Below are 27,758 nucleotides of genomic sequence, written 5' to 3' on the forward strand. Positions count from 1 at the left end.
ATTATGAACATTATGTGAAAATATTCATAGAGTCAAGCAAAAGAACAAAAAGTGAGTGTATTTGTCATGTATAATAATTATGCAATTATTATTGCGTAAAGGGATGCATATTCATGCAGTATTTTTTGATTGATAGAAGTTTGTGACCTATGACAGTTTTGAAAGGCTAACAGGTTGTATTGTTTAGAAAGCAGAAGTTTAAAATGCATTTGCTATGGAGTATTAAATCCTGTTTAAAATTAAGACGGATCAATTGTGCCCTGAGTTAAAATAGTGGGCAGAGTTGGATTCTCAGAGGACCGTCAGCAGACTGTAAACATCATTGCTGTCACTGGCGACGGACGGTTGAGTGAGGATGGTGACATACAAATGATTCAGTTCAACCTGGAGGAAAAGTGAGTCTTAAAATGAGGATAAATAATTGCATACACATGTGCATCTGATTTACTCACCTCGGTTTGCTTTGATTCTTCACTGTTTCCTGCTTAACAAAACACATCAGATATCAAATAATGACCATGATAGTGTATAATTAAAATGGTGAGATGCAACATTTTTATTATTATTATTTGGTAGCACTTTATTTCAATAGTCCACTTTAGACATTCTAGCTATAACTACATGTCAACTAACTCTCATTAGAGTCTGTCTGCTTAATATCTACCGCAAGTAACTTTGCAAGTACATGTCAACTTATTCAACTAAAAGTCTAATACTCTAATGAAAGTTAGTTCACATGGTTGCAAAGTTACTTATAGTTAGTAGAACTTGAATGTCTAAAGTGGACCATCGAAATAAAGTGTAACCTAATATTTGTGTCAATTGTAGCAAAAAAATATTTGGGAGCTTGACAAGCATTCATGTTGAACACATTTTATATCAGAACAAGTGCAGATCAGAAGGTGTTATTGTACAATAAAGTAAGCATCATGAATATTATCCAGTTGAAATAGTTTGGAAATGTTCATGATTCTGGTTGGAGCTTATATTTATTAAGCAAATAATATGAAAACACAGTGCCAGCTAAAGCAAAGGCTAGCAAATCACTATAACCGGTTTGCTATGATTTATGTAAGTAGCCTATAATGAATCAAAATGCTATTTACATCAAATAATACGCAAAATACAATATATAATATGGAGGTGATTCATTTTACTCTTTACCTGGTGGTTGAGAGGTGGATTCTACGGAGTGGATGGTTGAGTATAATGCGGTATCTTCCTCACCAGACTAAATAACAAAGATTGATCTATTAAATAATGTCAAATATTAAAATGATCCCATAAATGGTTGTTAATGATAGTAACACTTACTGAGTCTGAACCGGCGATTGGTAAAGAAACTCCTACAAAACAGATGAAGATTTCAGCAAACCTTGACATTAAACTGTATTTGACTTTTATTTGGATTATGGCTTACGTTTTGAGGAGAAAAGTAAAAACTTACCCTGCTTTTTACCTTTTTTTTCAATCCAAATCCTAGTAAATTTTACAAATATATTTTGTGCACCCTTACTTTCTTATAATTTCACAAATGATTTCATACATGCACAAAATAAACTCAGAAACATCTCTACCTCTCGTCCTTTGGCCTTCCTGCGATGAAGGAAACATCAAATCAAAGTGTCTACTTGACTAACTTTTTCATAATATCTATAAGCCACATTAAAGACATGGCAAACTTTTTTTTACACTTACGTGTACATCCGTATAAACAGATGCCCATGAGTCCAGTCAGTACAATTCCTCCAGCAGTTGCAACCACAGCAATAGAGAAAAACATTTCTGTGTCAGACAAAAATATAAAAGATTAGCAAGTAATACACTGTTGCATTACTGTATTAAGCGTAAAAAAAAATTATGCTGCCATTGGGTTTCTAATGAATGTGCTTCTTCATGGAAAAATTAGTAAAGTTACTTACTTTTATTTGAGTACTTTTTGTTTTCAAGGCCTTCAACCATCAAGAAGAAATTTATAAAGGAGAAATTGACCATTAGCATATGTGTATTGTATTCAATGTTTATATAACATAGTCAACCCTATACATATCAAAATGGACATTTGAGCTATTTCCCAGTAATTTTCCCATAGTATTTAGTAATTTCCCAGCCAACAAGGAACGTTCTTATAGAACTTTGACTATAACGTTCTGGCAAGGTTCTCTCAAAGAACTTATGATCAAACATTTGTCCAGTAACGTTAATAGAATGTTTGTTCAAATTTATCTGGTCTTTAATAATGTTCTCAAAACATTAGCACAAAAAATACATCACTTATAAATTACATCATTCATGGAGCATTTTTTCCCCCTGAAATGTTTTAGTTGGATGGTCTTCTAATGTTTTTTAGATATTACTAGTTGTTTCAGAATGTTGTTTCAAACAATGCTTGAAGATTCAATGGAATTCCTTAATGTTCGCAAAACCATGAAAAAACATACAGAAAACGGGATCCAAGATCCGGTTACCTGACGCAGGTTCTGTAGTTTCAGCAAGTGTAGTCGATTCCAGGGATGCTGAAGATTTGTAAATAAATCAATCAAATGTGTTTTGGTTACTGTAATATTACACATTAAAAGAGAAGACCTGAGGACTTACCATTTGCGGGATCTGTTAAACTGCTGTCATGGGTAGTTAGACTGGACATATCTGTAGTAACAAGACAAATGTAGATGAGTAGAATTAAAGCCAACCAATCAAAATCTTTGATAAATAATTATGAGAAAGAAAGAAGCACCTACTGGTTATCGGATCTGTTGTGATTTCAGCACTGGTTGTTACAACCAATGCTATTGAAACCACAGAACAAGTTAAACATTATTAAGACGAAAAAGAGTTATGTCGGTTTTAAGGATTGTACAATCAAGGCAACTCACATGTTGTGTCCGTTGTCGATGCGGTCGACAAATTTGCTGAAATTAATGTTTATATATGAAATCGCAATGATCAGTTTAGAAAGTGTTAGAATAAGAAAGACTTTAAAAAGCCTTTAAAAACATTATTTTAGCATTTAGTCTATTGTAGGTGTATGAATATGAATTATTACAAGTTAAATCAGCTATTAAATTCAATAAAAAATTCCACCTTCAGAGGTTCCACTGGAGATCAATGTTGGGCTGTCATGGACTGTGATCGGTGACAAAGACGTGGCAGCTAAACCTTATGAGATTAAACAAACAACAAATTTAAGGCAACCAGGTAAGTAACTTACTTTGTTTAAAATATATATATTGTTATAAATATTGTTAGTGTATTCACTCTTGAATATGATTAAGACAAGTAAAGGTTTATATAAAAATGTAAAGTCAACTGTAGAGTTCAAAAAAATATATACTTCATAAAAAATTGTGCAAGGGGGAAAATTAACGGAAATCGGTATTAATATATGTATTCTTACAGGGAACAATAAGTCTATATGCCATTGTACTCCTAAAAGGTCAGATAATTATCTGTTAGCAGATATATATATTCAATTTTACAGTCTTTCTCTTCCATCTTGACTGTCAAGGGTGTATACATGTTTTTGTACAATGCAAATACAAGGTTCACGACAATGACTTCAACTAAAGCCTATTGGCTGTTTAAAAAAGGGGGAGGTGACAACTTCCTCTATGCCCCACCCAACTTCCTGTTTCAGTTGGAAATACGTCAACACAGGAATCAAAAGGGTTTAATGGGGTTTTTAACTGGAGTAAAGCAACTGAAATGCTCCTTAAGTGTTTTCTTTTGGGACCCGAATACGAATTATTACAAGTTAAATCAGAAAAGCTGGAAATTCAATTAAAAATTCCACCTTCAGAGTTTCCATTGGAGATCAGTGTAGTTGGGCTGTCCTCTGTGATCGGTGACAAAGATGACATGGCAGCCAAACCTTATGAGATAAAAAAACATCTGCTTGGAAAAAAAATAAACTACATTATCTATCTTTCTATTAAAAATAGACTGTGATTAAACAGCTTACCTCTGACCTTTACTGAGACTTTGTCAGAATGAGGTGAGGTTGCGTTTTCTCCTAAGCCATACACAGTATAGTAGCAGGATATGTTGACATGTGAACTCTCTGGATCTTGTGACCACGTGATCAGTTCGATGCTGGTAAGGGTGATGTTACACAATGCACTTGGTTTTATATAGTTCTCCTGGCCTGCAGGATAGAACATGCATTCAGAGACATGCTGACTCTCATGACCTCCACAGAACATCTGCACCTTTTCTCCATAGGTGGCAAATGTTGGAAATATTGTCAGGTTGGCCTGCGGCAAACCTATAAAAAAAAGATGAGATACGTAAATTCACCTTTGCAATAAAATATCACAATTAATTATTAATTCAAACTTCTTTAAATTCATTTTAAATTTAAATAATTAATTTAAAAAAAACATATAAATTGTCTGTGCATGTGTCAATACCATTAATTTAATATACATGTCCAATATATAACTGGACAGGCCAGTTTTTATTAAACTACACTGTAAAAAATATTATTTTCATGATTTCTTGTCACAACTTTTTATCATTTGTCAAATCAACTTAGGTCATTAATGTGGTTCAGATAACATAATATTTTGAGTTTCTATTTGTTAAACTAATCTCCATTGAATTAACAAAATTTTTTAATTTCAATGAACTCAAAAATGTATGTTTTTTTGTTTGTTTTTACAATGTATTGACTCTTGAATATGATTAAGACAAGTATGCAATGTATGCAAAGTCAAGTGTAGAGTTAAAAAATGTATATACTTCATAATACAAATTGTGCAAGGGGGAAAATGAACGGAAATCATGCATTCACAGCTTACAGGGAACATTCTCAGAATTTTTATTTAGACATTCGTAACGTGTTTTAAATGTTAAACTTTATGCTATGTTATTTGTTTCAGAAAGTACAAAGAACTTTCAAAAGTAACATTCTCATAATATTTGCAAAATGATAAAATGAAATTTCAAAATAATGAGAAAAAAAACGGTTTCGAACATTTAAAAATACTGAACATTTTGAATATTTAGAGAATATTTTCATAACTTAAAAGGAACATTAGCAAACATGATCATATTTTTGTTAGCTGGGTTAATATCATTGTAAAGCATGAGAGATCACTTACCCTGTGATTTAACCTGCAGTAAAAGCTGAAAGGTAATTAAGATGAACAGGGCCATTTCACTATGACACTGTGAACAAACTTTCCTTTAAAAGTGAACAAAGACGCTACTCAGAAAGTGTCTGAGAGGGAAGTAGGAAATGATACTTACCTCAAAATGGGTGAAATGTCTGTTCAACCTGACATTTCTGTAAAAGAATTCTGCGCTTTATAAAATTATATTTAACCAATGCATTAGTCTCAGAATGACATCAAAATGGACAAAAGGATCACAGAAGTAAGAAAATAGTAAAAATCAAACTGCAAAAACAGTTATTTCAAATGGGTGATGATGAAGACATTAAAAAAGGAAGTTTACAAGGTCACTTTCACTTTATAAGTGTTTGTTATCACCGTTGTTCTACAGAAGTGGAAAACCAGAAGTACAATGGTACTTAAAGTTAGATTATGAATCATGCTAAGATTTAATGTTACCTTTGACAATGTCAAATTAGTCTATTCTAGTAGAACTTTGAATCATCAGGCCTAGTCTAAATTAAAAAGCAAGTTTTGCATTCAAAGTCTGATAATATGAAATGCTGCTGGGGGGGGGGGGGGGGGGGGGGGCATTCCAAAATGATTTTTATATTTCAGAAACACTTTTTTTGTTGTTGTTGCACATAAGGGAGACTTTAGTGAGCGTGTGTTGAACAATGTTGAGGAAAGTAATGCGTTACAATATTGTGTTAGTCCCTAAAAAAGTAACTAATTATGTTATTTGGTTACTTTTTATGGAAATTCAAATATGAATGTGTAAATTTATAAAGCAATGTGTTACTTTACTCGTTTCATCAAAAGTAATCTGATTATGCATGTTAGTTGTTATCCCAACACTGGTGCTGAATAAGAATCATTGTATAAAACCTGTGCAGACATGGTCTACACAGCTCAAAATGTCTACCGTGATGTCAGCAAGGGATGCTTTTGTCCCTTTAAAATAAAAAAATAAAAAATGTCATCAATAAAACCCTGCAAATATTGGCCACCAGCATATTTAGCATTCTGTTTTAGCTGATATTTACACATCCCATCATTCATTTTATTGACACGTTGACCAAACAAGACCAAACAATTTAGGCGTGTTGTGCGAGTGGGTCACCGATGACGTTTGCACCTGCTTGTGTCAGAGAGATACCACAGGAACAATGCAGGGCCGTTAATTTAAAGCGTTTACAGACGCTCTTTAATGGGGTCAGTGTAACAACAACACACACCCATCGCTGTGGCCTTCAAGGCCTGAAAAGAATCCACTGCCTGGCTTCAGAGAACAAAATGGAGGTCACCTTAATGTCAGATATTAAACATCTAGGGCCTGTTTGAACAGGGGGTTTGGTGATTATATAAATCGGTCAAACGGAGAAAAGGAAATTCTTCTTTGAGCAAAGAGGATCTGCTCTGAAAGGTTGCTAGGAGTAACAAAAGTAACAGACGCAGTTTGAAATGGAAGCGCTTGCCAAACTTTCCCTCTCTTTTGTAAACAGTCACAAGGAGAATCTGAAACACTTGGTCGCATTAAAATTGCTTTTTAATGATTGAAACGGTCTATTTACAGTTTTAATGGCATCTAAACTCTCCATCAGCCTTTAGAGACTTAACATACAGACAACATAATATTTAGAACTAAAATATTAGAACGTGACAATTGAATATGCATGAAATAATAGCTTCTAATTTATAAAATGTTTGTTTTTAATTTGGCGATAACATTTGAAATGTATAAATATTCAGGGTGATCAATATTCAAACCAGCATGGATGATGACCTTTGAACCTTTCTCATAATTCCATATGTCATTGTATTTTATGTTAATATGAACACAAATGAAATGTCCTATTATCTTCTATAGCAGTGGACAAATGCATAACTCTCTCAAAACACTTTATTTTTTAAAAAGATTGGGAATGATTATATTGTTGTTTTGGGGGAATTGAGATTATATTTTCCTTGGGATGAAATCATTTGTGCATCAGATTGTTAAAAAATTGCTACTTTGTAGTTCCTCCAATAATATTTACTAGTCACATTTTATTTTTGTAAACTGTAATTATGTACTAGTTCTGGCTAAAAAGTTTTTTTTGAATGTACTTTACAGCAGCTATCTTGCACATCACATTCGCAAACACCTTTTGTGTCAGTGAAAATGCAAGATTTGGTCTAAAAAAAACAGTTCAGAAAAAGGTATTAGGCTTTTTTTTTTGGCATAACCTTGAATCTACAGTCTTCATATGTGATCCAATAGTTTTATAAGTCACTACTGCACATGTTCAGGAAACAGATTGGTCCAAAAAAAGTAACTTATTCAAATTATTTTCATCTGCAGGAGAGGATAGTGACCAATAACTCCGGGAAAAAAATGCAGCTATAATAATGCTCTCTGTAGATTAATGTGCATTTTATTGGAAAATTTTAATAATAGATTTTTTTTCCAGTCATTTGAAGCTGGATTGCCCTAGTGTTAGCTGTATCCCACTGAAGTAATATAGAGTGGAATTATTTTCTTTTTCACTTTGCGAAACCGACTACTAACTAGAAATTTAATTTCATGTTGTTTTTCACAGATCTAGTATGAATTACGTATTTTTTGAAAACAAAAAATATCAGTGGGACAAAAAATCCAGCACCCGGCAATTCTTCATTAATAAAAACAGTAAAAACTGACAAAGCAGCACTTCTACTGTTATACCACTACTGCCCTCTGTATCTCCATTATGAGTCTTTTATGGAGCTAGGCTACATCAGATGAGTGTATTTACACAGCCACCGTGGTGGTAGAAGACACGGGTGTTGCGGCTCCTTCCGGTGTAACCTTAGCCAATCGGTGGTCCTTGTTTTGCGAGCAGCTCCGCCCACAGAGCTGGCAGGACGCGCAGCAGGGGTTGCAGCAGGGCAAGAATCGAAACACACTCACTCGCCACAGGAACCAGCCGGGAGCCCAACAGCACCAGCACATGAGAACCCCTCCTGCCGTCACACCCAGAACCACATACAGCGCCAGCAGAGACATGGAAGCCTGGGAATCTGGAGAAGAAAGGATTTCATTATTGGACTAGGAACTACAATTCCCTGTGAGATTTCAACGAATTCAGTACAAACACTCGCACTCACTACATATTCTTGAAACTGCCATCTATGGCATCAATTATTAAACAGACAATAACTTTTAAAATAAAGCAATAAACCATGATACGGTGTGTATTATACAGATGAAACTCAAAAATTAGAATATCGCGCAAAAGTTCATTTATTTCAGTAATTCAACTTAAAAGGTGAAACTAATATATTATATAGACTCATTACATGCAAAGTGAGATATTTCAAGCCTTTATTTGTTATATTTGTGATGATTATGGCTTACAGCTATGAAAACCTTTTCACAATATTCTAATTTTGACTTTGGGATTTTCATAAGCTGTAAGCCATAATCATCAAATTTATAACAAATAAAGGCTTGAAATATCTCATTTTGCATGTAATGAGTCTATATAATATATTAGTTTCACCTATTAAGTTGAATTACTGAAATAAGTGAACTTATTTCACGATATTCTAATTTTTCGAGTTTCACCTGTCCTGACTTTAACACGATTAAGTCAGCAGCAATAGCAATATTATAAAAGAAAATCGTTTCATTTGTTTAATAATAGTTATTAGAATATATAATTGTTCCACCAAGGAATATAGTTCATTAGCCTAGCCTTATAATGATATTAAAAAATACATAAATAAAAATAAAATAATATATACGTATCTGCATTTTATGCCTTATCCAATCAGACCAAGCCTACAGTTAAATAATTATATTGAGTTAACTGAAATATTCAAACCCAAAATTAACTCATTTAATTATTTTTTTAAATATTTGCGTATCATTTTACTTGCCTATCAACACTCTTAACAGTGTTATTTTATTAGTTATATACTATTACAGTACTTATTACATATTATATATAATTAATATTTATATATTTTTAATTTTAGTTTTGTTAATGTTAGTATTTCATCAAAAGTGCATTGTTTGAACACCTGTGGATCGGATGTGGAGGTAAATGACATGTTCAAATGCACAAATGTGAGTAGTGGCTACTTAGCAGACTAGTGCTCTTGAAAAGTTACAACGAGCAGTTGATTTACAGCTCACTGTTTGCAATGAACATTTATGTGCTCCTCAATTAGCTTTGTGTCCTTAGCCTTTCAGAGTTCACCATGGCAATAAAACTAAATTTATGGACACTCAAAAAGAGCCACAGTTCTGAGGAGTAGTCATTATATTTGAGTTATTGTGCATCAAATCATCTTCTTCACCCACAGATGTTTCATCTATCTTACTAAACAAATTTTTAAGGTCTAAAAATGCACTTAAAACAGGATGGTGGATATTGTACGTTAAACCTACACCCATGTAAACCTGATTTATTGAACATTGCTGCAGCTCAAACATACAGTTTGGTTTTGTCAGTTTGGCCTTCTACAATTAACCATACAGCATTCTGGGAAGCCTGTAAAACAAGTTTGTAGAGTTTAATTTTAAACAGTTCTACAAGACGGTCAAGAAACAACTGACTTATCTTAAAGGAAAAGATCATTCAGACATTAAAATGCTGTCATTTATGCACATTTATGCACAATGCCATTACAAAATTGTATAAATGTCTTTCTTTCTAACACAACAGAAGATGTTGCACTTCTACATGTAGGAAAAAAAGACATTTAAGGTGTCATTTGCTGAAAATCCTCCTTTCACCATATAATTTTCAGTTCAAATACACTGCACTAAGACGTGTCTCAGCAGCAGATTTGATGCTTTAATATTTTTATGTTAAATCTGGAGTGATGCATCTTTATGTCACATTTGAATCGATTGCAAGTGAGATTTGAGGACCAATTTCAACAAATTATAACTTAAATTTCAACTTTTGATCACACAAAGCTATCATATGAATTCAGAGGACTTACGTAGACTCAATATAGACGTATTGATTCGTTTTATGGTGCTTTGTGACACTTTTTGAGCTTGATTGAAAAGAGCCTTGGTTGGCATTATTGTGAGAGAATTTTTGTCCGTTTCTGTTTGATTGCATGTTTTTTTTATTGCTTTTCAGAACCACTGGAGAGCTTACCAGTCACAGAATCCAGACCAGGAATTGCGTTTGGAGTGGCACAGTTCTTTAAAGTGGACACTGTCAGAGTAGGCAAGACGTTCAGCATCTGTGCTGGTTGGGTAACATGGTGCTGCGGGGGCTTGGGTGTAGATAGAGGACCTGAAACACACAAAAACAAGAACAAAACCTATCAGGAACAAATCTCAAATCTTTAAATTCTTAAAATAAACTCTTTACTGACCATTGCAATCAGGATAATCGATTAAGTCACTGCCATCGCCACAGTTGTCAATGCCTTTATCATCTGCACAAACCAGACTCATGGGAATACACTTCCCGTTCCGACAGTTGAAGTAAGGTTGCCCGCTGCACTCTGATTGGTTAAAACCTGGAAAGACCAACAATAAGATGAGCAGCCGGTTTCTATAGACTTCAAGAAAAAAGTTAAACCGACTAAGAAGTAGTGATGGGCCTTTTCGAAACTTTGCTTCGTGAAGCTTCAAAACCTTTTGTTTCGAACCAGTGATTCAGAGTGAATATATATTTAGCAAAGTCACGTGATTTCAGTAAACAAGGCTTTGTTACATCATAACTGTTTCAAAACGTTTCAAAATTTAAATTGTTCACCGCTACGGGCAGATCTCTGTGAAATCATTGCAGAGTCTATTTGGTTTTAAATCTGGAAATTACACATTTGTATAATTCTTTCTGAGCTGATTAACCAAGCTCTCCATAAAATCAAACAAAACAAGCCCTACAATGTAATAAGATAACATATCATACAGACATTTAATATTTAATCAATGGTAAGATTTGTTAACTGCATTTAATTGATTACACATTCAATCAAATATTTGTAATTGGTTTGTAAAAGGTGTTTTTATGCACTGGTCTGACCAGCAGTCGTTACCAGTGTGGCGTTTTAAGCCCTTTGGAAAAGCTAATCATTTTGCCAATCAATTGGTTCAAATTATTCAAAGCTTTGTTTTTCCCATCACTACTGAAAAGTGGATGTAAACACATTCTAACCCAGCCTGAATGAAGTGAAGTCTCCAACAAAGTCCACCCTTGGCTGAGTTCCTCGCGTCACAAGACGTAGAGTTAGAAATCTGCCCGTTGACAACACTGGTCGAGGAGGGCTCTTCCCACAGAGTGGCGGGCCAATTGGGGGTGCGGACTTATCCCGCCCATCGTAGAACTGGATGTAAGAGCCAGCATGGCAGGGGTCTTCTGGCCCCTCCCTGGTAGTTGGCTCCAAGCTCATGTCAGGCCGCGTCGGGCCAGATGAAGAGGACCCCCTGGGTGATTCCGGGAAGAGGGGTGGGGGGCTGTGCGGTGACACTCTTAGCAGGCTGTAGACCAGGAAGAAGCGGAAGTAGAACTGCACCTTGTCCCGGGGAGTGGCGGACTGCATGGTGAGGTGGCAGTCCGTTCCCATGGAGACAAAGTAGTACCTCCGGGACTCCTGGTGGGACTTTACGATCATACCGTCCCCCTGTATCGTCTGTCCACAGAAGTCCACCACATTCACTGTTGGGAATATTTACATTCAGGGTCTTTGAGAAACTGAGATGTGCATGGGGCTCCAAAACAAATTTTGTTTCAGTTAATTGTTACCCATGTCAGCTTTATTTGGATGAATTCAGGTTGATTGGGACACTTTTTCCCAGTCATCTCAATGGCAAAAAGTGTCCTAATTAACCTGAATTCACCCTATATGGCGTTTAATATAAAATACAAATTGTTTCATAGCAGCTTAACAGTACTAAACAGGAAAATAACAGAATCAATGATGCAAATTCTGCTGTAAAGCAGCTCTAAAAAAAGACAATAGTGTCATTATTCAGTTCAGTTTAATAACTGTGTAAAGTTCATCAATTATGAAACACATTCAATTTAGCTATAAGCAGCTCTACAGAAGGCAACAGAGTCACGAACAACATTCCAGTTTGAAAATGTTATCTATATCCCTCAACCCTAAACCTAACCCTGCCCCTAAGTTATCCCTAAAATCAGAAGGGAAACGATAGGTCAATAACACTGATGTAGAAGCACCAAACCCTGGTTGTAGGCCTAAACTGGACATAATAAACTTGTCCCTCAAATCTGATTGGTTGATTGGAATGTTGTTCCAGGATCAACAAAGATGTTGATCCAGGAGCATGTTGCACTTGGTGAAATCGGGCTCTGAAGTCAGTTCAGTGTTAATGTTGCAAAGTGTTCCCATCCGATAGTGTCGGTGCAGTCAAATCAATAATGTTCCTGAATATTAAATCAAATGCCTTTTAATCCCTAACTAAGCAGGCGACAGTAGCAAGGAACCCAAACCCCATGTTGTGTAGAATGAAATAAAGAACACAGGGATGGAAGGGAAACAGAACAAATCCAGTTCTAATCTAGAAAGACCACAAGCATGAACTGGCTTTGCATCCCCCCATCTGAGGTACGATACGAACCAAATAATAGGAAGATTTACAACCTCTCCTTGGTTTATTAGCTTTGTTACCAAGGGCAACAAGTGGATCCGTGATGTCTCACTGCCAGGAATGTCCAGAGAAACCTTCAATTGGTGGAAAAGGACCAATACCTCAAAATATTCCGTAACCATGTATCCTAAACTGAGTTTCCACAAAAATGAGCAGCAGCAGAACAGTAAGTTCCCTATAAAAGTTTTAATTGGCCAGACCAAAGCGCTCTGAGCTCCAATCACACCCGAGTTCCCATTGTAATTCCCAACTCTAGAAAAACAGCAGAGAGCGTGCCAACTCTGTGGGTAATGACACAGATGCCACGGGCTATTCACAGGACCAGATGAGGAGGTGTTATATTAATGTTTGGTGTCAGATCAAATAAATCATCCCTATGTATTGTCTTATAATGAAAGTCAATAGATTATTTTTAAAAATTAAATTAAAAAGTTATGGCAATATAATATATAGTATTTTATTTTAATTCAATTTTAAAGTAGGCTATTTTAATATTTTTATTCTCTCTACTTTAATACAGTAAAGGATTTTGGAATGACATAGATGAGTAAACTTAAAAAAAAGATTAAAAAATACGGTAACACTTCTACAGCATTTATTAATCTTAGTTAATGTTAATTTCAACATCCATTTAACTAATACATTAATAAACTCAACTGTTGTATGTTAACATTTGTTAATGCACTAGCTGTGAACTAACATGAACATTAACATTTTTATTAACTAATATTAACAAAGATTAATCAATGTAACAAATGTATTGCTCATTGTTAGTTAATGTTAGTTTTAATGTGTACAAATGAGACTTTTATGTTTAAAGTGTTACCAAAAATACAAATCGTTATATTGTTTCAAATATTTAATTTTAAAAGTTTGAACTGCAAAAACTTATTGAATGAAAATAAAACAGCGAGGTAAACGATTAAAAGTATTTTTTAATCTACTTTCATTTAACTTCATTAGATTACAGTTGTGGTAAGACAAATTAGGCTACATGGGACAAGCCAAATGTCTGTGAAAGCCATTGCAACTCCAGCTAGTTCTATTGCCAACACACACAAATGAATTAAGAATACGAGAAGAACCCCAAATGCAGCAAGTGTCTCAGACGAGGTAATAACGGGATAAATCTTGAGAAGTGAACACCCATCACCCTACCTGTCTCAATGGAGAGACTCTGGCGTGTCATTAAGCTGAACAGAACAAACCATCCTGACAGGTGCTGAATGCATCGCACTGCGGCCATCTCGGGTGTCCAAGCAAAGACACTGGCTCCTCCAATGTTAAACGCAATTGTTCTGTCGCATTTGTATCGCGCAAAGTCTACTCTTGCGAAAACCAAACATTCCCCTAATTTATAAAGCCGACATATAGCCTGTGAAACACCCCCAGAAGTGTCTTGCTTTTAAAGCGGGAATATTTGTCTACGGCGTCTCAGATGCGTCGAGCTTAATCCTTGTTCATCATCCCGGCTTTTGTGTCTTTGAAGCCTCTTTGTCAAATTTATGCGTCTGAACTATATCCATGACAACAGGTCCAATGTCACGGATCTAAAGGAGGAGCCGTGCAGTACCCCCTCAAAGTTGCCCCCACACAAGCACCATCTAGTGCTGAAGAAGACAGGGGTGAACATCTGTCACACTGATTACATTTGGACATACACAGTTGCAAAAGTGTTTGTAGAGCACTAAAAGGGAACTGTTGGAGTTTTATAAATACAGGTGTACTTTTATACTACTAAAGTATATAGCCTAGTCAAAATATTCACTCTGCATTGTTCTCAATTGACATTACAACTATTAACACAAATGGAAGTAAGTAAATATGCCAGCTCTCAATGAAAGCAACATGGGATGTTTTTTATAAAAGTATAAAAGGAGTTTATTTATTCTGTAGGACTCAAAATTCCTCTTCAACAGTAGGCCTATATGTTATAAACACACACACACACACACACACACACACACAACATCCAGACATTATTCCACAATTTGGCATAAATACCTTCTCTCTACACTACATTTATGATGACTTTCTTGTGACAGAAACCACTATGGCCTATCTCCTCTTAAACCTTTTGGGTCTTTAACAGAGTGGAATAGAGCTTCTTGTTAAAAGTTTCATTGGACTTTTCCCCCCTTTGAGTGTGTGAATATATATATTTTTTTACAGTCTATGGTGTGAATGTGTCTCATGATCTACCATGGGAATCTATACAGGCACAATTCCCACAAGACAAAGCAAAAACACACACATGCAAAAAAAAAAAAAAAAATTATTTATATATATCATATATTTATTTTTCTTACCCAGTTTCTGCTAAACAATTTGATTTAGTTAAAAATGACATCTATTTATCTTTTCACAACAATCATTATAGAAAGGACATGCACATAAACCTGTTTGGTGGCCTATAGTGCAATATGTGGAGCACTTCAGCATTATGTCGTCAAGGCGAATGAGGCATTTATGGACTTTTAAATGTCACCTGGCTCATAAACAGCATATTATTCAAAGCTTTAAATATTTAGTTTTGAATTACAACAATTTAATGTGCTGTATGTATCTGAGCAACGATAAAGTTGAAGAAAACATGTGCAACACCCAAACATTGAGCGAGCTGTGCGCGCCAACGGATTTACGTCAGACGCCGCAAGTACGTCACGCGTAAGTACGTACGTCTCATAGAAGTTTGAAACTGACGAAGGGACAAAAATATTTATATAAAAGCTGACGCAAGGGCGCTAAATACAAACTTACAATCAATAAAGTGTGATTTAAAATTCCTATATTTATGAAAGCATCTTCACAGTCAAGAATCTCCTGCTAAATTTACGCCAGGTGCATTTATTTAATGAAAATAAGTCAGAGCTAGCTGCTAGCATGCTAACTGCGCAGCTTTAGCCGCCTCGATGAAAACATTCAATATTATTGTGTTTGCTAAAGATTTATAAAATCAACACAGTTGTGTCGAGCCCGTAAAACGCCGTATTTATTTTTGACGGTATGTTTTATTCTAAACTGTGAATTATGTTGATGGGATAGTCTAAAATGTGTGTGCTAATTTGGACTCAGTGGTGTTTCTTGGATATTATTGTCTGTACTTGCCAATTATTTGCTTGTTTTCATAAATGAGCTGTCATTAGAGTGTTTATCTGATGTATGGGGTAAAATCAAAAGTGTTGTGCATGCTGGACCAATGATGCAAGGCCTGTGCATCACAGATGTGTGTAACTGTCAAGTGAGTGTGGTGTGATTTTTGATGTTTGTGTTTCTTTTTTATGTATATGTTTTTGGCAGTGTATTTTGTACATCATTTCCATATAACTCTGTAAAAGTTTGTACGCAAAAGGTTGTATTTTTTCTGTCTGCAAGGGCGTCTGTACATGTCTGTTCAGCTCTATGTTGTGATTTTTGTGTGCTGAATTTGTATGTCAGTTTCACAGTTTGTATTTCTTTGTGCAGAATGGCTCCTCGGTTGCAGCTGGAAAAAGCTGCGTGGCGGTGGGCAGAGACAGTCAAACCAGAGGACATCACACATGAACATATCGAGTTAGCTTATAGGATTGCAGTGCTGGCTTGCAAAAGAGGGGCATGCAGGTAATATGGTGGTGATAATGTTCTGTTTACTTTCTCTCTGTTTATTTATTTCAGAATGGCATTTAAAAGGGACAGTTGTAATGGAACAACTGTGAAAAGGAGTTTTTATTTCTGCACGTTGTTGTAATTACATCACTTTCCCACCTTGAACATTTTTCCTGTCACACAGGAGGAACTGTAAAGGGAATCCTAATTGTCTTGTCGGTATTGGGGAACAATCATGGTTAGGAGAAATTGATGAAAATACCTTCCACAACATCGATGACCCAAACTCAGAAAGACGAGATAAGGTATGCAAAATGACTGATTATTTCAATGACTGAAAATGAATTGAAAAATTAACAATAAATTATAGGGTTGTCAAATACGCTCAGGGCAAGTTTATTAACACTGATATGTCAACATCATCAACATTTATGTGATTGCTTTCTCTTCCAGAACACATTTGTGGGCCTGACGAATCTTGGCGCCACGTGTTACGTGAACACTTTCCTCCAGGTGTGGTTCCACAATCTGGAGCTCCGCAGAGCCTTATATCGATTTCAAAATTCACGAGCTGAAGGACACAACACGGATTCAGGTGAGCTTGAGGTTCTTTCTTTTAAAGGCATGATCCTTTTACTCCTTTACTTCTCATTAGGCAATCACGATGCCATTGTAGCATTGCAAGTATTGTACAGTTATTGCAGTGCAATTGCCATTTAGTAAATTGTTTTTAGTAATTGTACGGAGATTCACTCTGTAGCTACTTTGGAGCTAAGCATCAAGAGTACGATGCTGAAAGCATGACTTTTAGCATTAAATATGCATTAGAAGCATATTTATTGAAATGGACTTTTCTTATTTTGTGCACATTATTCTGCATACCAACAGATTATGAGCCACGGACGATATGCGAACATCTCCAGTATCTGTTTGCATTGCTACAGAACAGCAACAGACGGTATATCGACCCCTCAGGGCTGGTGAAGGCTCTTGGGCTCGATACAGGGCAACAGCAGGTGAGCAAGCATAAGATGGAGCATGTTGGAGTGTCCTGTGGCTCATGTGAAATCTCAAAAGCTACTTTTATTTTGTTTTTAGGATGCTCAGGAATTCTCTAAACTCTTCCTATCACTTCTTGAAGACACACTTTCAAAGCAGAAGGACCCTAATCTCCAAAATGTCATCCAACAGCAGTTCTGTGGGCAGTTCTCTTATGTTACTGTGTAAGTTATTCTTGTATTATCCATGTAACTGTAATTTTAGATTCTTGTCACTTGATATGTTTATAGTCACATATATAGTCACTTTGAGAGTGATGTGTACAATGTATGACATGTACAAGTCAATTATGTTATAATATTGTAATTAATTAGAGCTTGTTTTTGTGTTATGTCAGATGCAACAAATGTGGACGTGAGTCTCCTCTACCATCACGATTTTATGAACTGGAGTTGAACATTCAAGGACATAAAAACCTCACGGAGTGCGTTACAGAGTTTTTGAAGGTGACTGCTCACATTTCTTGTGCCTGACAGCTCCATATGTCTATGTAGATATTATATATTATATTATACTGTATTAAGGGTCTCAATGTGTGGTTTCTCACACTGTTTAGGAGGAGAAGCTGGAAGGTGATAATCGTTACTATTGCGAGAGCTGTCAGAGTAAACAGAACGCCACCCGTCGGATCAAGCTCCAGAGTCTTCCCCGCACACTCAACTTTCAACTCATGCGATTTGTTTTTGATAGGTGAGTATTGTAATATGTCATTATCAGATCTGTTACCTGATGTTTTATAGCCATTTTTAGTCATTTGTTTCTCATCTTTCTCTGCTTTTATAGGCAAAGTGGTCATAAGAAGAAACTTAACACCTTCATTAGTTTTCCAGAAGTTCTTGATATGGGGCCGTTTTTGGAAGGAAAAGGTATACTGTGCATTAATGTGCATTTAAGATGTACACTACAGTTCAAAAGTTTGAGCTCAGTAAGATTGTTTGTTTTTGAATGCTCACCGAGGCTGTATTTATTTGATCAAAAATACAGTAAAAAAGTAATATTGTGAAATAAGTTAAAACAACTGTTTGCTATTTTAATATATTAGAAAATGAAATTTACTCCTCTGATGCAAAGCTGAATTTTCAGCATCATTACTCTAGTCTTCAGTGCCACATGATCCTTCAGAAATCATTCTAATAATCTGATTTGGTGCTCAAGTAACATTTCTTATTATTATCAATGTTCAGAACAGTTCAGCTGCGTAATATTTTTGTGGAAACTGTGATAATTTTTTCCCCAGGATTATTTGATTAAATCTTTACTGTCACTTTTGATCATGAATGCATCCTTGCCGAATACAAGTATTAATTTCTTTAAAAACAATAAAAATCTTGACCGCAAACTCTGAATGATCACTATGTCATCTCAGAATCAGAGATAAGGAATAGGAATTTTATTCAATCAACATTACTTGATTCTTTTTTCTCCCTCCACCTCTAAATTCAGAAGAGAAATGCACGTATGAACTCAGCGCCGTGTTGATTCATCGTGGTGTGAGCGCATACTCTGGTCACTACATTGCTCACGTTAGAGATGCCCACACAAATGACTGGTACAAATTCAATGATGAGGAGATCGAGAAAATGGAGGGAAAGAAACTTCAGCTGGGCGTTGAAGAAGACATTGGTAACAACACATTTTGATTTTAGTTTGAATGAGGTCTTTTTTTGTGTAGCTACTTGTGTTTACAGTCCTGAAAAATAAGCATAATTTTTCTTATCCTTTACATTCCAGCCGAGACGGGCAAGTCTCAAACCCGAAAGCCAAAATGTAGCAAAGGCTATCACTGTTCGAGAAACGCATACATGTTAGTGTACCAACAGCAGACTGAAGAGATTGACCAAACAGAAACTAACGTTGAAGTACCAGGTAAAATGAACTCTAATAAAACTGTATGAACATTATGGATTAAACAGTCACATTTTTTTTTTTGTGCCCGTGTAATTTTACACAACTGTCATTGTCATCAAGAGAAAACAACATTGCATAATATTATTTTTTAAGTGTTATCTATTTACTGCATTTTTAAAGTAGAAGTGTTCAAGCCTCTATTTAAGATGAATTTGTTTGGTTTTCAGCTTTTCTCCATAAGCTAGTTGAACAGGACAACAAGAAGTTTGAGGAGTGGTGCAATGAGATGGCAGACATGCGAAAACAAAGCGTTGACAAAGGCAAAGCCAAACATGAGGAGGTGAAGGAGCTCTACGAATTGTTACCCGCGGAAGACGGTCCGTAAAAATGCCCCGTGCATCAGTTTCTCTGACAATATAAACTGTTAAATATCCCATTTGTAAATCTTGATTTTGGTGTTAAATTTACACTACCGTTCAAAAGTTTGGGGTCGGTAAGATTTTTTTTATGGTTTTGAAATAAGTCTCTTGTGCTCATCAAGTCTTCATTTGTTTGATCAAAAATACAGTAATATTGTGAAATATCGTTACAATTTAAAGGACCTGTTTTCTATTTGAGAATGTATTTTAAAATGTCATTTATTCCTGATCAAAGCTGAATTTTCTGCATCATTACTCCAGTCTCCAGTGTCACATGATTCTTCAGAAGTAGAAATCTTTAGTAACAATGTAAAGTCTTGACTGTCACCTGATCAATTCAATGCATCCTTGCAACAATCATATGAACCCCAAACTTTTGAACAGTAAATGTTTCATTATACTTCTGCGTCAACTCCACGGTGTAGCTACGCTGTCACTCCTATGGCGTCGTGGCTGTTTTATGGTTCTGCGTCAGGTCGCGTTGCATCGCGGTGCATTTCAACGCCAGAACGCTAGGGTGGTGTGTGCTTTGCGAATCTCTTTGCTAGTTTTTTTTGGTTCCGTGCGCCGGTTCCGCTTTCGTTTCCATTACCCTTCAAATTGCGCGAATTGAAATTGCGAATTGAAAATACGCATTTCGCAAAAACTCCCGTTTATCGCAAAAAAAGATTTTACACTCGCATGAGGAGGTTTTTCAGGCAATTTGAAAAAGGAATATTTTGAATATTTGAATATAATATTTGGAAACAGGTTTTGCGCATTTACAGTCACCTGCCTTAGAAGACGCGGTGTGTTTGGGGTCCGTGTCCGCAAATAATAATAATAATCATTATTATAACATTTATTAGGCTACATATGTAGAAGACGCTTTTATCCAAAAAAGGAACAAAGCAATTCGTCACATCTCATTCAAAATACAGGTTGGACAATAATAATAGGCAGGGCTAAGATTATCACAAATAAACACAAGCTTTTGACGCATATCCAAGTGTGTGTGCGGAGTGCGGAGCGCGCACTGGATGGCAGGGAGGCTCGGGCGCGAACACTTGCGTTTACCTATCAACGGTGGAAACTACTTAAAATACTCAATCATTTCTGGTCATACAGAAAATAATAATACATTATTCGCAACTTCTTTTATTTGCGTAAACTCACAATAACAACAAAACGTTTTGCTTTTGTAAAATAAAATAAAACAATCAGGCGCGCTTTCATGGTCTCCGTGAACTGAAGCGCGAGAACTGAAACAAAAATAGCCTATGTAGGCTATTGAAATGTCCACTTTAAAACGAACAAATTCGAATCGAAAGCTAATACCTTCTGATTATGTAATCCGTATGAAAGGTGCATTTCTCTCTAAAGGTGCATCCGGAGATGGAGATATGTTTTTAGCCGACATTGATTTAGAAAACAATAGTTTATTAATAAACAATTAAAATGCCTCGTTATTTTTTCAGAAACATTTATTATAACCTATATCTCACCTATAAATCACCTTTCTGTAGGCTCTGTGGTTATGGCTCTTCTCATTCAGCACTCCGGGAAAAATATTATTTCCAGGTTCTAATTTGGCCTTAGAAAACCAGTAAAATCTACATTTTTTCTATATTAATTTGTGAAAATTTTAAATGTTTAATAAAGGGGCAAAAAAATCATAAACAATTAGGCCTATCTGAAAATTCGTTGATATATTTTTTTTTTTCAGCATTTGGTGTACAGTTCAAATTTAAATTTTGGTGTTCAACTTTGCGTTTCAAAAATACAACAACCGTTCATTTTTCGTTTTGCAATTACGGGTTAAATAAGGTAAAACGAATGGATTCATACAATTCATAAAAGAAACAATAATTACAGGAATAGCCTACTGGACTCTAAACCTCAAAGAAATGCCACAATCAAGACCTCGGAGCTGAAATGAGGGAGAACTCCGTGTCTTTCCCTGCCATTAATTAATGCCATTAATGCGTCTCCTTCCATTAATAATAATAATGTCTAGTGCGGTGGCTACCAACGTCCGTTGCCATGATTTTTGGAATGATTATGGAAAAAAAGACGTTTAGTCGCATAACATCGGTCATTTGGCAATAGTTTTTTTATCGACATTTAGAAAAAAAGGCAAAAGTTTTGCGCAAATCTGTAATGGAAACGCGCGTAATGGCGAGCGAAAGAGAGAGAATGTTGTTGCAGCTGGAACTAATCGACGTTGAACAACAAATTATTTTATTACAGATGTTTAATCGCAGAAGTGATTTAATCGTTCCTCAACGTGATACATAGTTGAAACAAACTGCGCACTTTAAAAATGGCGGTATAGCGGGAGGGGGAAACCGGAAAAGCTACACTCCCGAAATGATGTATAATCTGACCAATCACAGCCCTTGCGCTCTGCGTCGCCTCGACGCGTAGTTACAATTTTTTGGAGGTGCACGTCGAGCTACGGCGGAGGGGTCGGAGAGGGGTTCGCGGCGACGCAGAGGGCTCTGCGGGGGTACGCCGTCGATTCGACGCAGAAGCATAAAACAGGCTTGAGGCTTTTGTTTTTGTATGATGGCATCTTTTTTTCAATAAGGAATCAAAGTCTGGGCTCCCTTTGTGTTTTTAGGCCAGTCGTATGAGTTTGTGCCTCTGGAGTGGCTGAAGAAATGGCTTGATGACTCCACGGCCACCAAGGAAATTGACAACAGCCAATTCCTTTGCTCCCATGGCAAACTGCACCCAGACAAGATTGACGAGGCCAAAAGAATATCCTTGAAGGCTGCCAATCTCCTCTTCGACCGCTACGGAGGAGGACCCAGACTAGACTGTAAGGGTTTCTTTTGTCAAACCACTCCTTAATCGTTCATTACTGTTTTGTTCAATATATATATTCATCCTGGATGGCGTTTAGGGTCATACCTCTGCAGAGACTGTGTCACTCAGCGATGTAGGGTAATCAGACTGAAAAACCAGCTAAATGAAGATTACAAAGAGGTCACAAATTTTGCCAAAGCCTCTTTGAAAAGGTACGTAAAACTGAATCAGCTGCTTCTTTAGCCGGTATCTCCAGCAGATGCTGCGACTGCAGTTCATTAGATGTCTGATGAAGCTGATCTGGTGTTTATATTGGGTGTATTTAGTAATGAATCGGGGTTCTGGATCGGTAAGGCTTCTCTAAGGAGCTGGAGACAATTGGCATTAGACCAGCTAGAGGAGGATGAGGAGGAAACCAAACACAACAACGGCAAAATGAACGGAGAGAAAAGCAGCAGCCCAGGTACCGAAGCTTACAGATAGTCTTTTGCTTTAAGTCTCGTCTTTTAGTTGTTTATTATCTTTTTGTCTCTTTGTTAGCTGATGAAGTTAAAGGAGATAGTGACGAAAGGGACGGTGAAGAGATGAAGAACTTTAATGAAGACATTCTCTGTTATCATGGTTTGTTTTCTCTGGATAAAACTGAAAACTAAATGTTTTTTTTTATTAAATGGTGCATCTAACCAATTTAATGATAGCAAATAAGATGCTGTCATTTTACATGAATTTAAGAGTTTAAATGACTATTTACTCCATTAATTTAAATATTTTAAACTATTATTCATTAGCAAGGTTAGTTTTTGCAATGATACTCCGTAATTGTGCTTTTTCTTTCTCCCGCAGGTGGTTTGAGTATACTAGAGAATGACAGACGGCTGGTCTCTGCAGAAGTGTGGAATAAACTACGGATGTATTTCCCCAAAGCACCAGAGTTCGCGCAACATCACGAGCCCTGTCAGCAGTGCATGGTAACAAATTGATCAATTAGCACAGCTGTCATGGTTAAAAGGTGTAGTGGACACTCGAAAACCTTGTGATCTGCCTACTATTATTTGGGAAAAGTCTTAGAAGGTTTTAAGATATGCTGTTTCTTTCAGAGGCTGGATAGGGAAGGGAAAGAGAACGAGGCTTTGAACAGAATGATGGCAAATGAACAGAAGAGCTCCCTGCTCAACCTCTTCCAGGAGAAAAATCGGCCCACGCTGCAAAAATGGCCACAGGTAACGTCATTTTCCACAAATAAGGGATTCTGTTTCAGTTTTTCCACCGATGTTTTGAATAACTAAAACGTCTTCTTGAAGAGAGGGTGAATACATCAGTATTTCATTCTTATTTTCAGCTCACTGACTTTGGTTTGAATTGTTTTTTAGGACACAGATGTTTTGTACATTGTACCCCTTTACTTTGTAGAAGAATGGAGGAAATTTATCAGGTAATGGAAAAAAAACCTTTTTCTGTAATTTCTAAAATGATTTAGCAGTTTTGATTTGTCTAAATTATTGTAATGTCTCCTGTTATACCTGATCATACCACAGGAGGCCAGCAAAGAGTAACCCAGTGTCCAATGTGGGGAACAGTATCCTGCTCTGCCCTCATGGTGGCTTCATGTTCACCTATGACTCCATGCTGCAAGGAGACGCCCAACAGTGAGTTGCTCAGTCCTGACCTCTCACATGTCCTGGAGGGGGAAATAATCAGCTTTAATTACTGGTATCACATTCACATGTCATTAAACAAAACTGCAGAAATAGTTTTAATTTGCATTAAAATTTTCTACTTATATACAATACAAAATTGAAAAATATTTTTTATTTATTTTATATGAAATATTATATGGACACGTTATTCGTCAGTACCCATATTAGGAGCAACTCTGAGTTAAGTCTGAGTGTTTGTCAATGCACAGTATAGCTCTTCTCTGGCCTGCTGAATGGGACGTGATCTACAAAATGTTTCTGGTGGACCATGTCATCTCCATATATCAGATTCATGATAAAACGCAAGAAAATGGCATTGTGCAATACCAAACTCATCCAGGTGAGCTAAATGATAGTAGTTTCTCCGAGGTCCCTCAAACAGACGTTGTATTTCATGTGAGAATGTGTTTTGTGCTCTCAGATTTGTGTCGAGAATGCAGAGAGGGCTTCATATTCCAGCAGCAGAGGGACATGAGGGAGTACGCGCAGGCCACTGTGTATGTTCGCAAAGTCATTGACAATAAAATGGTGAGTCTTTGCATGATCACGTGTCCTCAGTTAAACCCTAAACATTACAATTGTACTACCAGGAATAACTTGTGTGCCATTTGGTTTCTCTTTTATAGATGATTAAGGAATCTGCCCCTGAGTTCAGTGTGAGTGGGTCAGATGTTGAGGATGAAAGAGAAGAGCCAAAGATAGATGGAGAGAAAGATCCTGACTTCAGTCAGGTACTTTTGATCTATCTGTCTGTCCATCTCTCTAATTGTCCATCTAGCCATCATCTATCTAGGGCTGTCGGTAAACTTGACAAACTTGTCCGAGTAGCACCAGCGGTGGTCTGCCAAAACATTTTTTTTACGTGAATATTACCACAGGACTGAAGCACAAAGCTTTGTTTACAAAATAAAAATCCATCGCAGCCATGGAAACATTTGGATTCATGCCGAATGAGAGAGGTAGGCTATACGTGAGCCCAATTTAAGCTTTATTGGCTTTTTTATTCTTTTTTGCAATCTGGTCACCTGATTTTCCGTGAATTTAATAATAGTCCTACTCCATTTTATTCCACTGGACATGGAATCTCTTATTATCAAATATGTCATCTATTTATCTGTCTGACTTTTTATTCGTCTGTCTGTTTGTCTGTCTATCCATCAATCTGACTTTGTGTGTCTGTCTGTCCGTCTGACTGTTTATCCAACTATCCAAATATCTGTCCGTCTGTCTGACTATCCATCTGTCTACCTGATTATCTATCTATCTATCTATCCATGGCTCAAGCTCCCTTCTTTACATCAGTCTGAGGGCGGAGCCAAACGGCAGAAGCTAAACGACACCGTCTCTCTCTCTACACCCGCTGTTGCCTCTGCTTCCAAGTCGGGCATCAGGAGGAGCACAAGGCACAGGAAACTCCGTGGGGAGAAAGCCCTCATCGTCTCTGCCAACCAGACGCTCAAAGAGCTTAAGATCCAGGTCTGTTTAGTACAGCGAAAATTAAGTATTTAGATTTCATATGATGCCGCTTGTTGTCTTATTTGAAATAATTGCATCCACAGATCATGCATGCATTCTCTGTGGCTCCATTCGACCAAAACCTTTCCATAGACGGACGCTGTTTAACAGATGACTCCGCCACACTAGGAAGTCTTGGAGTCATCCCAGAGAGCATAATTTGCCTTAAGGTACAGCTCTCAACTCTGTTTTGATGGGAACAGATACATTGGTTGTGTTTCAAAACATAATGAGCTGCAACAGCCTTTTTGGGCGTTCATTATTATTATTTTTTTAACTCTTATGCTCACCAAGGCTGCATTTATTGATCAAAAATACAATAAAAACAGTAATATTGTACATTTCTAAAATAAATAAGTAAGCTGCTTGAATTTTACCCTCTACAGGCTGATGAACCCATTGCTGATTATGCTGCAATGGATGATGTTTATCAAGGTAAGTGCTGTTTACGTCAGCTTAAATTCTAATACCAGTATGTCTCATTTTCAAACACATATATCTGCATTTTTTTTATGCTGAGTATTTTATTTTATTTTATTTTTTTGTAGTCTGTATGCCTGAAGAAGGATTTAAAGGTATGCATATACTATTGTGATAATTTCTGACATACATTTTTAATCTTTAAAATCTTTGTGAAAGAATCAGGAACATGACGTTGTCAATCATGTTCTACTGTATTTGTTTCCTTTTGTTCAGGCACTGGACTATTAGGACACTGATGGAGGCCTCAGATGTGGAACGATGCTGACAATGGCTGAGCAAGGATAAAGCTTGAATTACACAGATCTTTTGTTTTGTTTTGTTTTTTAATTTGTTTTTGAATGTTGCAACAACTTCAAAAGTGTCTTTTTGCTTTAAAACATCGTGCTGGCTTTTAATATTGAAAGATGTTGATGCATTCTGCAAGGTTTTGTGGTCGTGCTTACCATGACTGTGAAAAATACGGGTCAAGATTTCCTCAAAGGACGTTCCATTTCAAGGAAAATCTGAATTCCTCCTTGTTTTATTGCAATGTCATGTTCAGAGATTATGTTCTGATCATATTTTGTGTGTAAAAAAGTAAGTCTCTGTAAATCCTTTGTTGAAAAGAAGCTTGTGATGGCACTGCAATAGAGCTCGTACATATTTAAGAATGCATGAGCAACTTGAATATTAAAAAAAAAAACGTATTTAGTCTTTGTTTTGTTAATGTAAATAACCTCATCAAAATACAGCAGTGAAGAAAAGTCTAGAAAGATGAGCATAAATAGGAGACATTTCCGAATGTGGAAATATTACAGCATTGCTAAATAGTTTAGACATGTTCTGCTACTAGCAGGCATTTGTGTGAACTTTTCTGTATGTTCTTTCATATGGGCAATAAATATTCTTTTTACATCTTCATATGTGCACATATTCATGTTACTGTTGTGTTTCTGGTCCCGTCAGTCAACATCTTGAGACCCAGCAAAAATGTTTATCACACTGACTGATACAATTAAACATTTATATTTTGTATCCATACGACTGTAACTATGAAATAACAGTGCATACATTTAACCTGCATTGAAAAACTTGACAGAACTCTCAAATTCCAATCGTAATATTATAATATTTATATAAAATATTTATATTAAATATTTCTCAGCTGTTATGAAAGATGTAATGCTAACTTCCTGATTCATTACACAATTTTAATTAACATATTGAAATAAATATGTGATCCCATTTTGCACATAGTGGCTAATGTTTATATTAATGTATTTTAGGGGCTTGTATAAATTTTACCCTGTTTACCTGCAGTAAGATTAAAAAAGGTAACCATATGGTTTGAAAACTTGCAGACATTTTTTAGGTGTTTATTTTAAATGAATTTGAAAATCAATCTTATACAACTGACAAAATTACAGTACAAATACATTTATATCATGTAAATACGTTTCCCAATAAAATTTTCTGGATTGAGATAATTGAGTCATTTTATTTGAATTAAGATACTTTTGCAGATGACAACCCAAGAGGTTAATTAAACATTAATAAAAATGTGTTGGACTTATTTACAACTATTAAACCTTCTATCTGCGTAGAGATGCACGACAAAATAGGAAATACACAGCTCAATGTCAATAAAGGGAATTTTCAT

The 27,758-nt window shown here is 36.1% G+C and overlaps 3 protein-coding genes across 8 annotated transcripts; 1 reads left to right on the forward strand and 2 right to left on the reverse strand.

The window, feature by feature from the left end:
* Window positions 1-2,397: 2,397 nt before the first annotated feature.
* LOC130083472 (uncharacterized) lies at window positions 2,398-5,504 on the reverse strand. Its single transcript, XM_056248500.1, has 7 exons — window positions 5,103-5,504; window positions 3,962-4,264; window positions 3,794-3,871; window positions 2,877-2,912; window positions 2,742-2,789; window positions 2,599-2,649; window positions 2,398-2,516 (listed from the first exon to the last, which is right to left on the reverse strand). Exons 1-7 carry the CDS (start codon window positions 5,155-5,157, stop codon window positions 2,398-2,400), a joined length of 690 nt encoding a protein of 229 aa, XP_056104475.1. The 5' UTR covers window positions 5,158-5,504.
* A 2,247-nt stretch (window positions 5,505-7,751) lies between these two features.
* On the reverse strand, window positions 7,752-14,248 carry ldlrad2 (low density lipoprotein receptor class A domain containing 2). Its single transcript, XM_056248509.1, has 5 exons — window positions 13,882-14,248; window positions 11,267-11,767; window positions 10,479-10,625; window positions 10,256-10,396; window positions 7,752-8,156 (listed from the first exon to the last, which is right to left on the reverse strand). Exons 1-5 carry the CDS (start codon window positions 13,967-13,969, stop codon window positions 7,888-7,890), a joined length of 1,146 nt encoding a protein of 381 aa, XP_056104484.1. The 5' UTR covers window positions 13,970-14,248; the 3' UTR covers window positions 7,752-7,887.
* A 1,130-nt stretch (window positions 14,249-15,378) lies between these two features.
* Window positions 15,379-27,017, forward strand: usp48 (ubiquitin specific peptidase 48). Of its 6 annotated transcripts, none has more exons than XM_056248544.1 (28): window positions 15,379-15,394; window positions 16,189-16,323; window positions 16,493-16,613; window positions 16,762-16,903; window positions 17,197-17,324; window positions 17,407-17,531; window positions 17,705-17,813; window positions 17,924-18,057; window positions 18,151-18,233; window positions 18,811-18,990; window positions 19,099-19,233; window positions 19,443-19,592; window positions 22,237-22,437; window positions 22,522-22,636; window positions 22,751-22,887; window positions 22,965-23,045; window positions 23,268-23,392; window positions 23,522-23,644; window positions 23,795-23,856; window positions 23,960-24,070; window positions 24,331-24,461; window positions 24,543-24,649; window positions 24,748-24,852; window positions 25,406-25,597; window positions 25,681-25,806; window positions 26,023-26,071; window positions 26,185-26,211; window positions 26,333-27,017. In XM_056248544.1, exons 2-28 carry the CDS (start codon window positions 16,190-16,192, stop codon window positions 26,353-26,355), a joined length of 3,156 nt encoding a protein of 1,051 aa, XP_056104519.1. In that variant the 5' UTR covers window positions 15,379-15,394; window position 16,189; the 3' UTR covers window positions 26,356-27,017. The 6 variants fall into 6 exon arrangements, 5 of the variants coding, with proteins under 5 accessions (XP_056104519.1, XP_056104516.1, XP_056104517.1 ...); XM_056248541.1 differs by lacking the exon at window positions 15,379-15,394 and adding an exon at window positions 15,401-15,964; XM_056248542.1 differs by lacking the exon at window positions 15,379-15,394 and adding an exon at window positions 15,401-15,964 and having other exon boundaries at window positions 25,424-25,597.
* The last annotated feature ends 741 nt before the right edge of the window (window positions 27,018-27,758 follow it).

The sequence above is a fragment of the Rhinichthys klamathensis genome, unplaced genomic scaffold, assembly GCF_029890125.1.
Source record: "Rhinichthys klamathensis goyatoka isolate OS25496 unplaced genomic scaffold, OSU_Roscu_1.1 h1tg000056l_1, whole genome shotgun sequence".
NCBI lineage: Eukaryota > Metazoa > Chordata > Actinopteri > Cypriniformes > Leuciscidae > Rhinichthys > Rhinichthys klamathensis.

Coding starts and splice junctions, on each gene's coding strand:
- LOC130083472 (XM_056248500.1), bottom strand. CDS start 5,157: ATGGCCCTGTTCATCTTAATTACCTTTCAGCTTTTACTGCAGGTTAAA. Junction 2,913..3,793: donor CTCCAATGGAAACTCTGAAG/GTGGAATTTTTA, acceptor CATTAATTTCAG/CAAATTTGTCGACCGCATCG. Junction 2,790..2,876: donor ATCGACAACGGACACAACAT/GTGAGTTGCCTT, acceptor TGGTTTCAATAG/CATTGGTTGTAACAACCAGT.
- ldlrad2 (XM_056248509.1), bottom strand. CDS start 13,969: ATGGCCGCAGTGCGATGCATTCAGCACCTGTCAGGATGGTTTGTTCTG. Junction 10,397..10,478: donor CGATTATCCTGATTGCAATG/GTCAGTAAAGAG, acceptor TGTGTGTTTCAG/GTCCTCTATCTACACCCAAG. Junction 8,157..10,255: donor TGGTCTGGATTCTGTGACTG/GTAAGCTCTCCA, acceptor TTTCTTCTCCAG/ATTCCCAGGCTTCCATGTCT.
- usp48 (XM_056248541.1), top strand. Junction 22,438..22,521: donor AGGAGGACCCAGACTAGACT/GTAAGGGTTTCT, acceptor GATGGCGTTTAG/GGTCATACCTCTGCAGAGAC. Junction 23,046..23,267: donor AGACATTCTCTGTTATCATG/GTTTGTTTTCTC, acceptor TTTCTCCCGCAG/GTGGTTTGAGTATACTAGAG.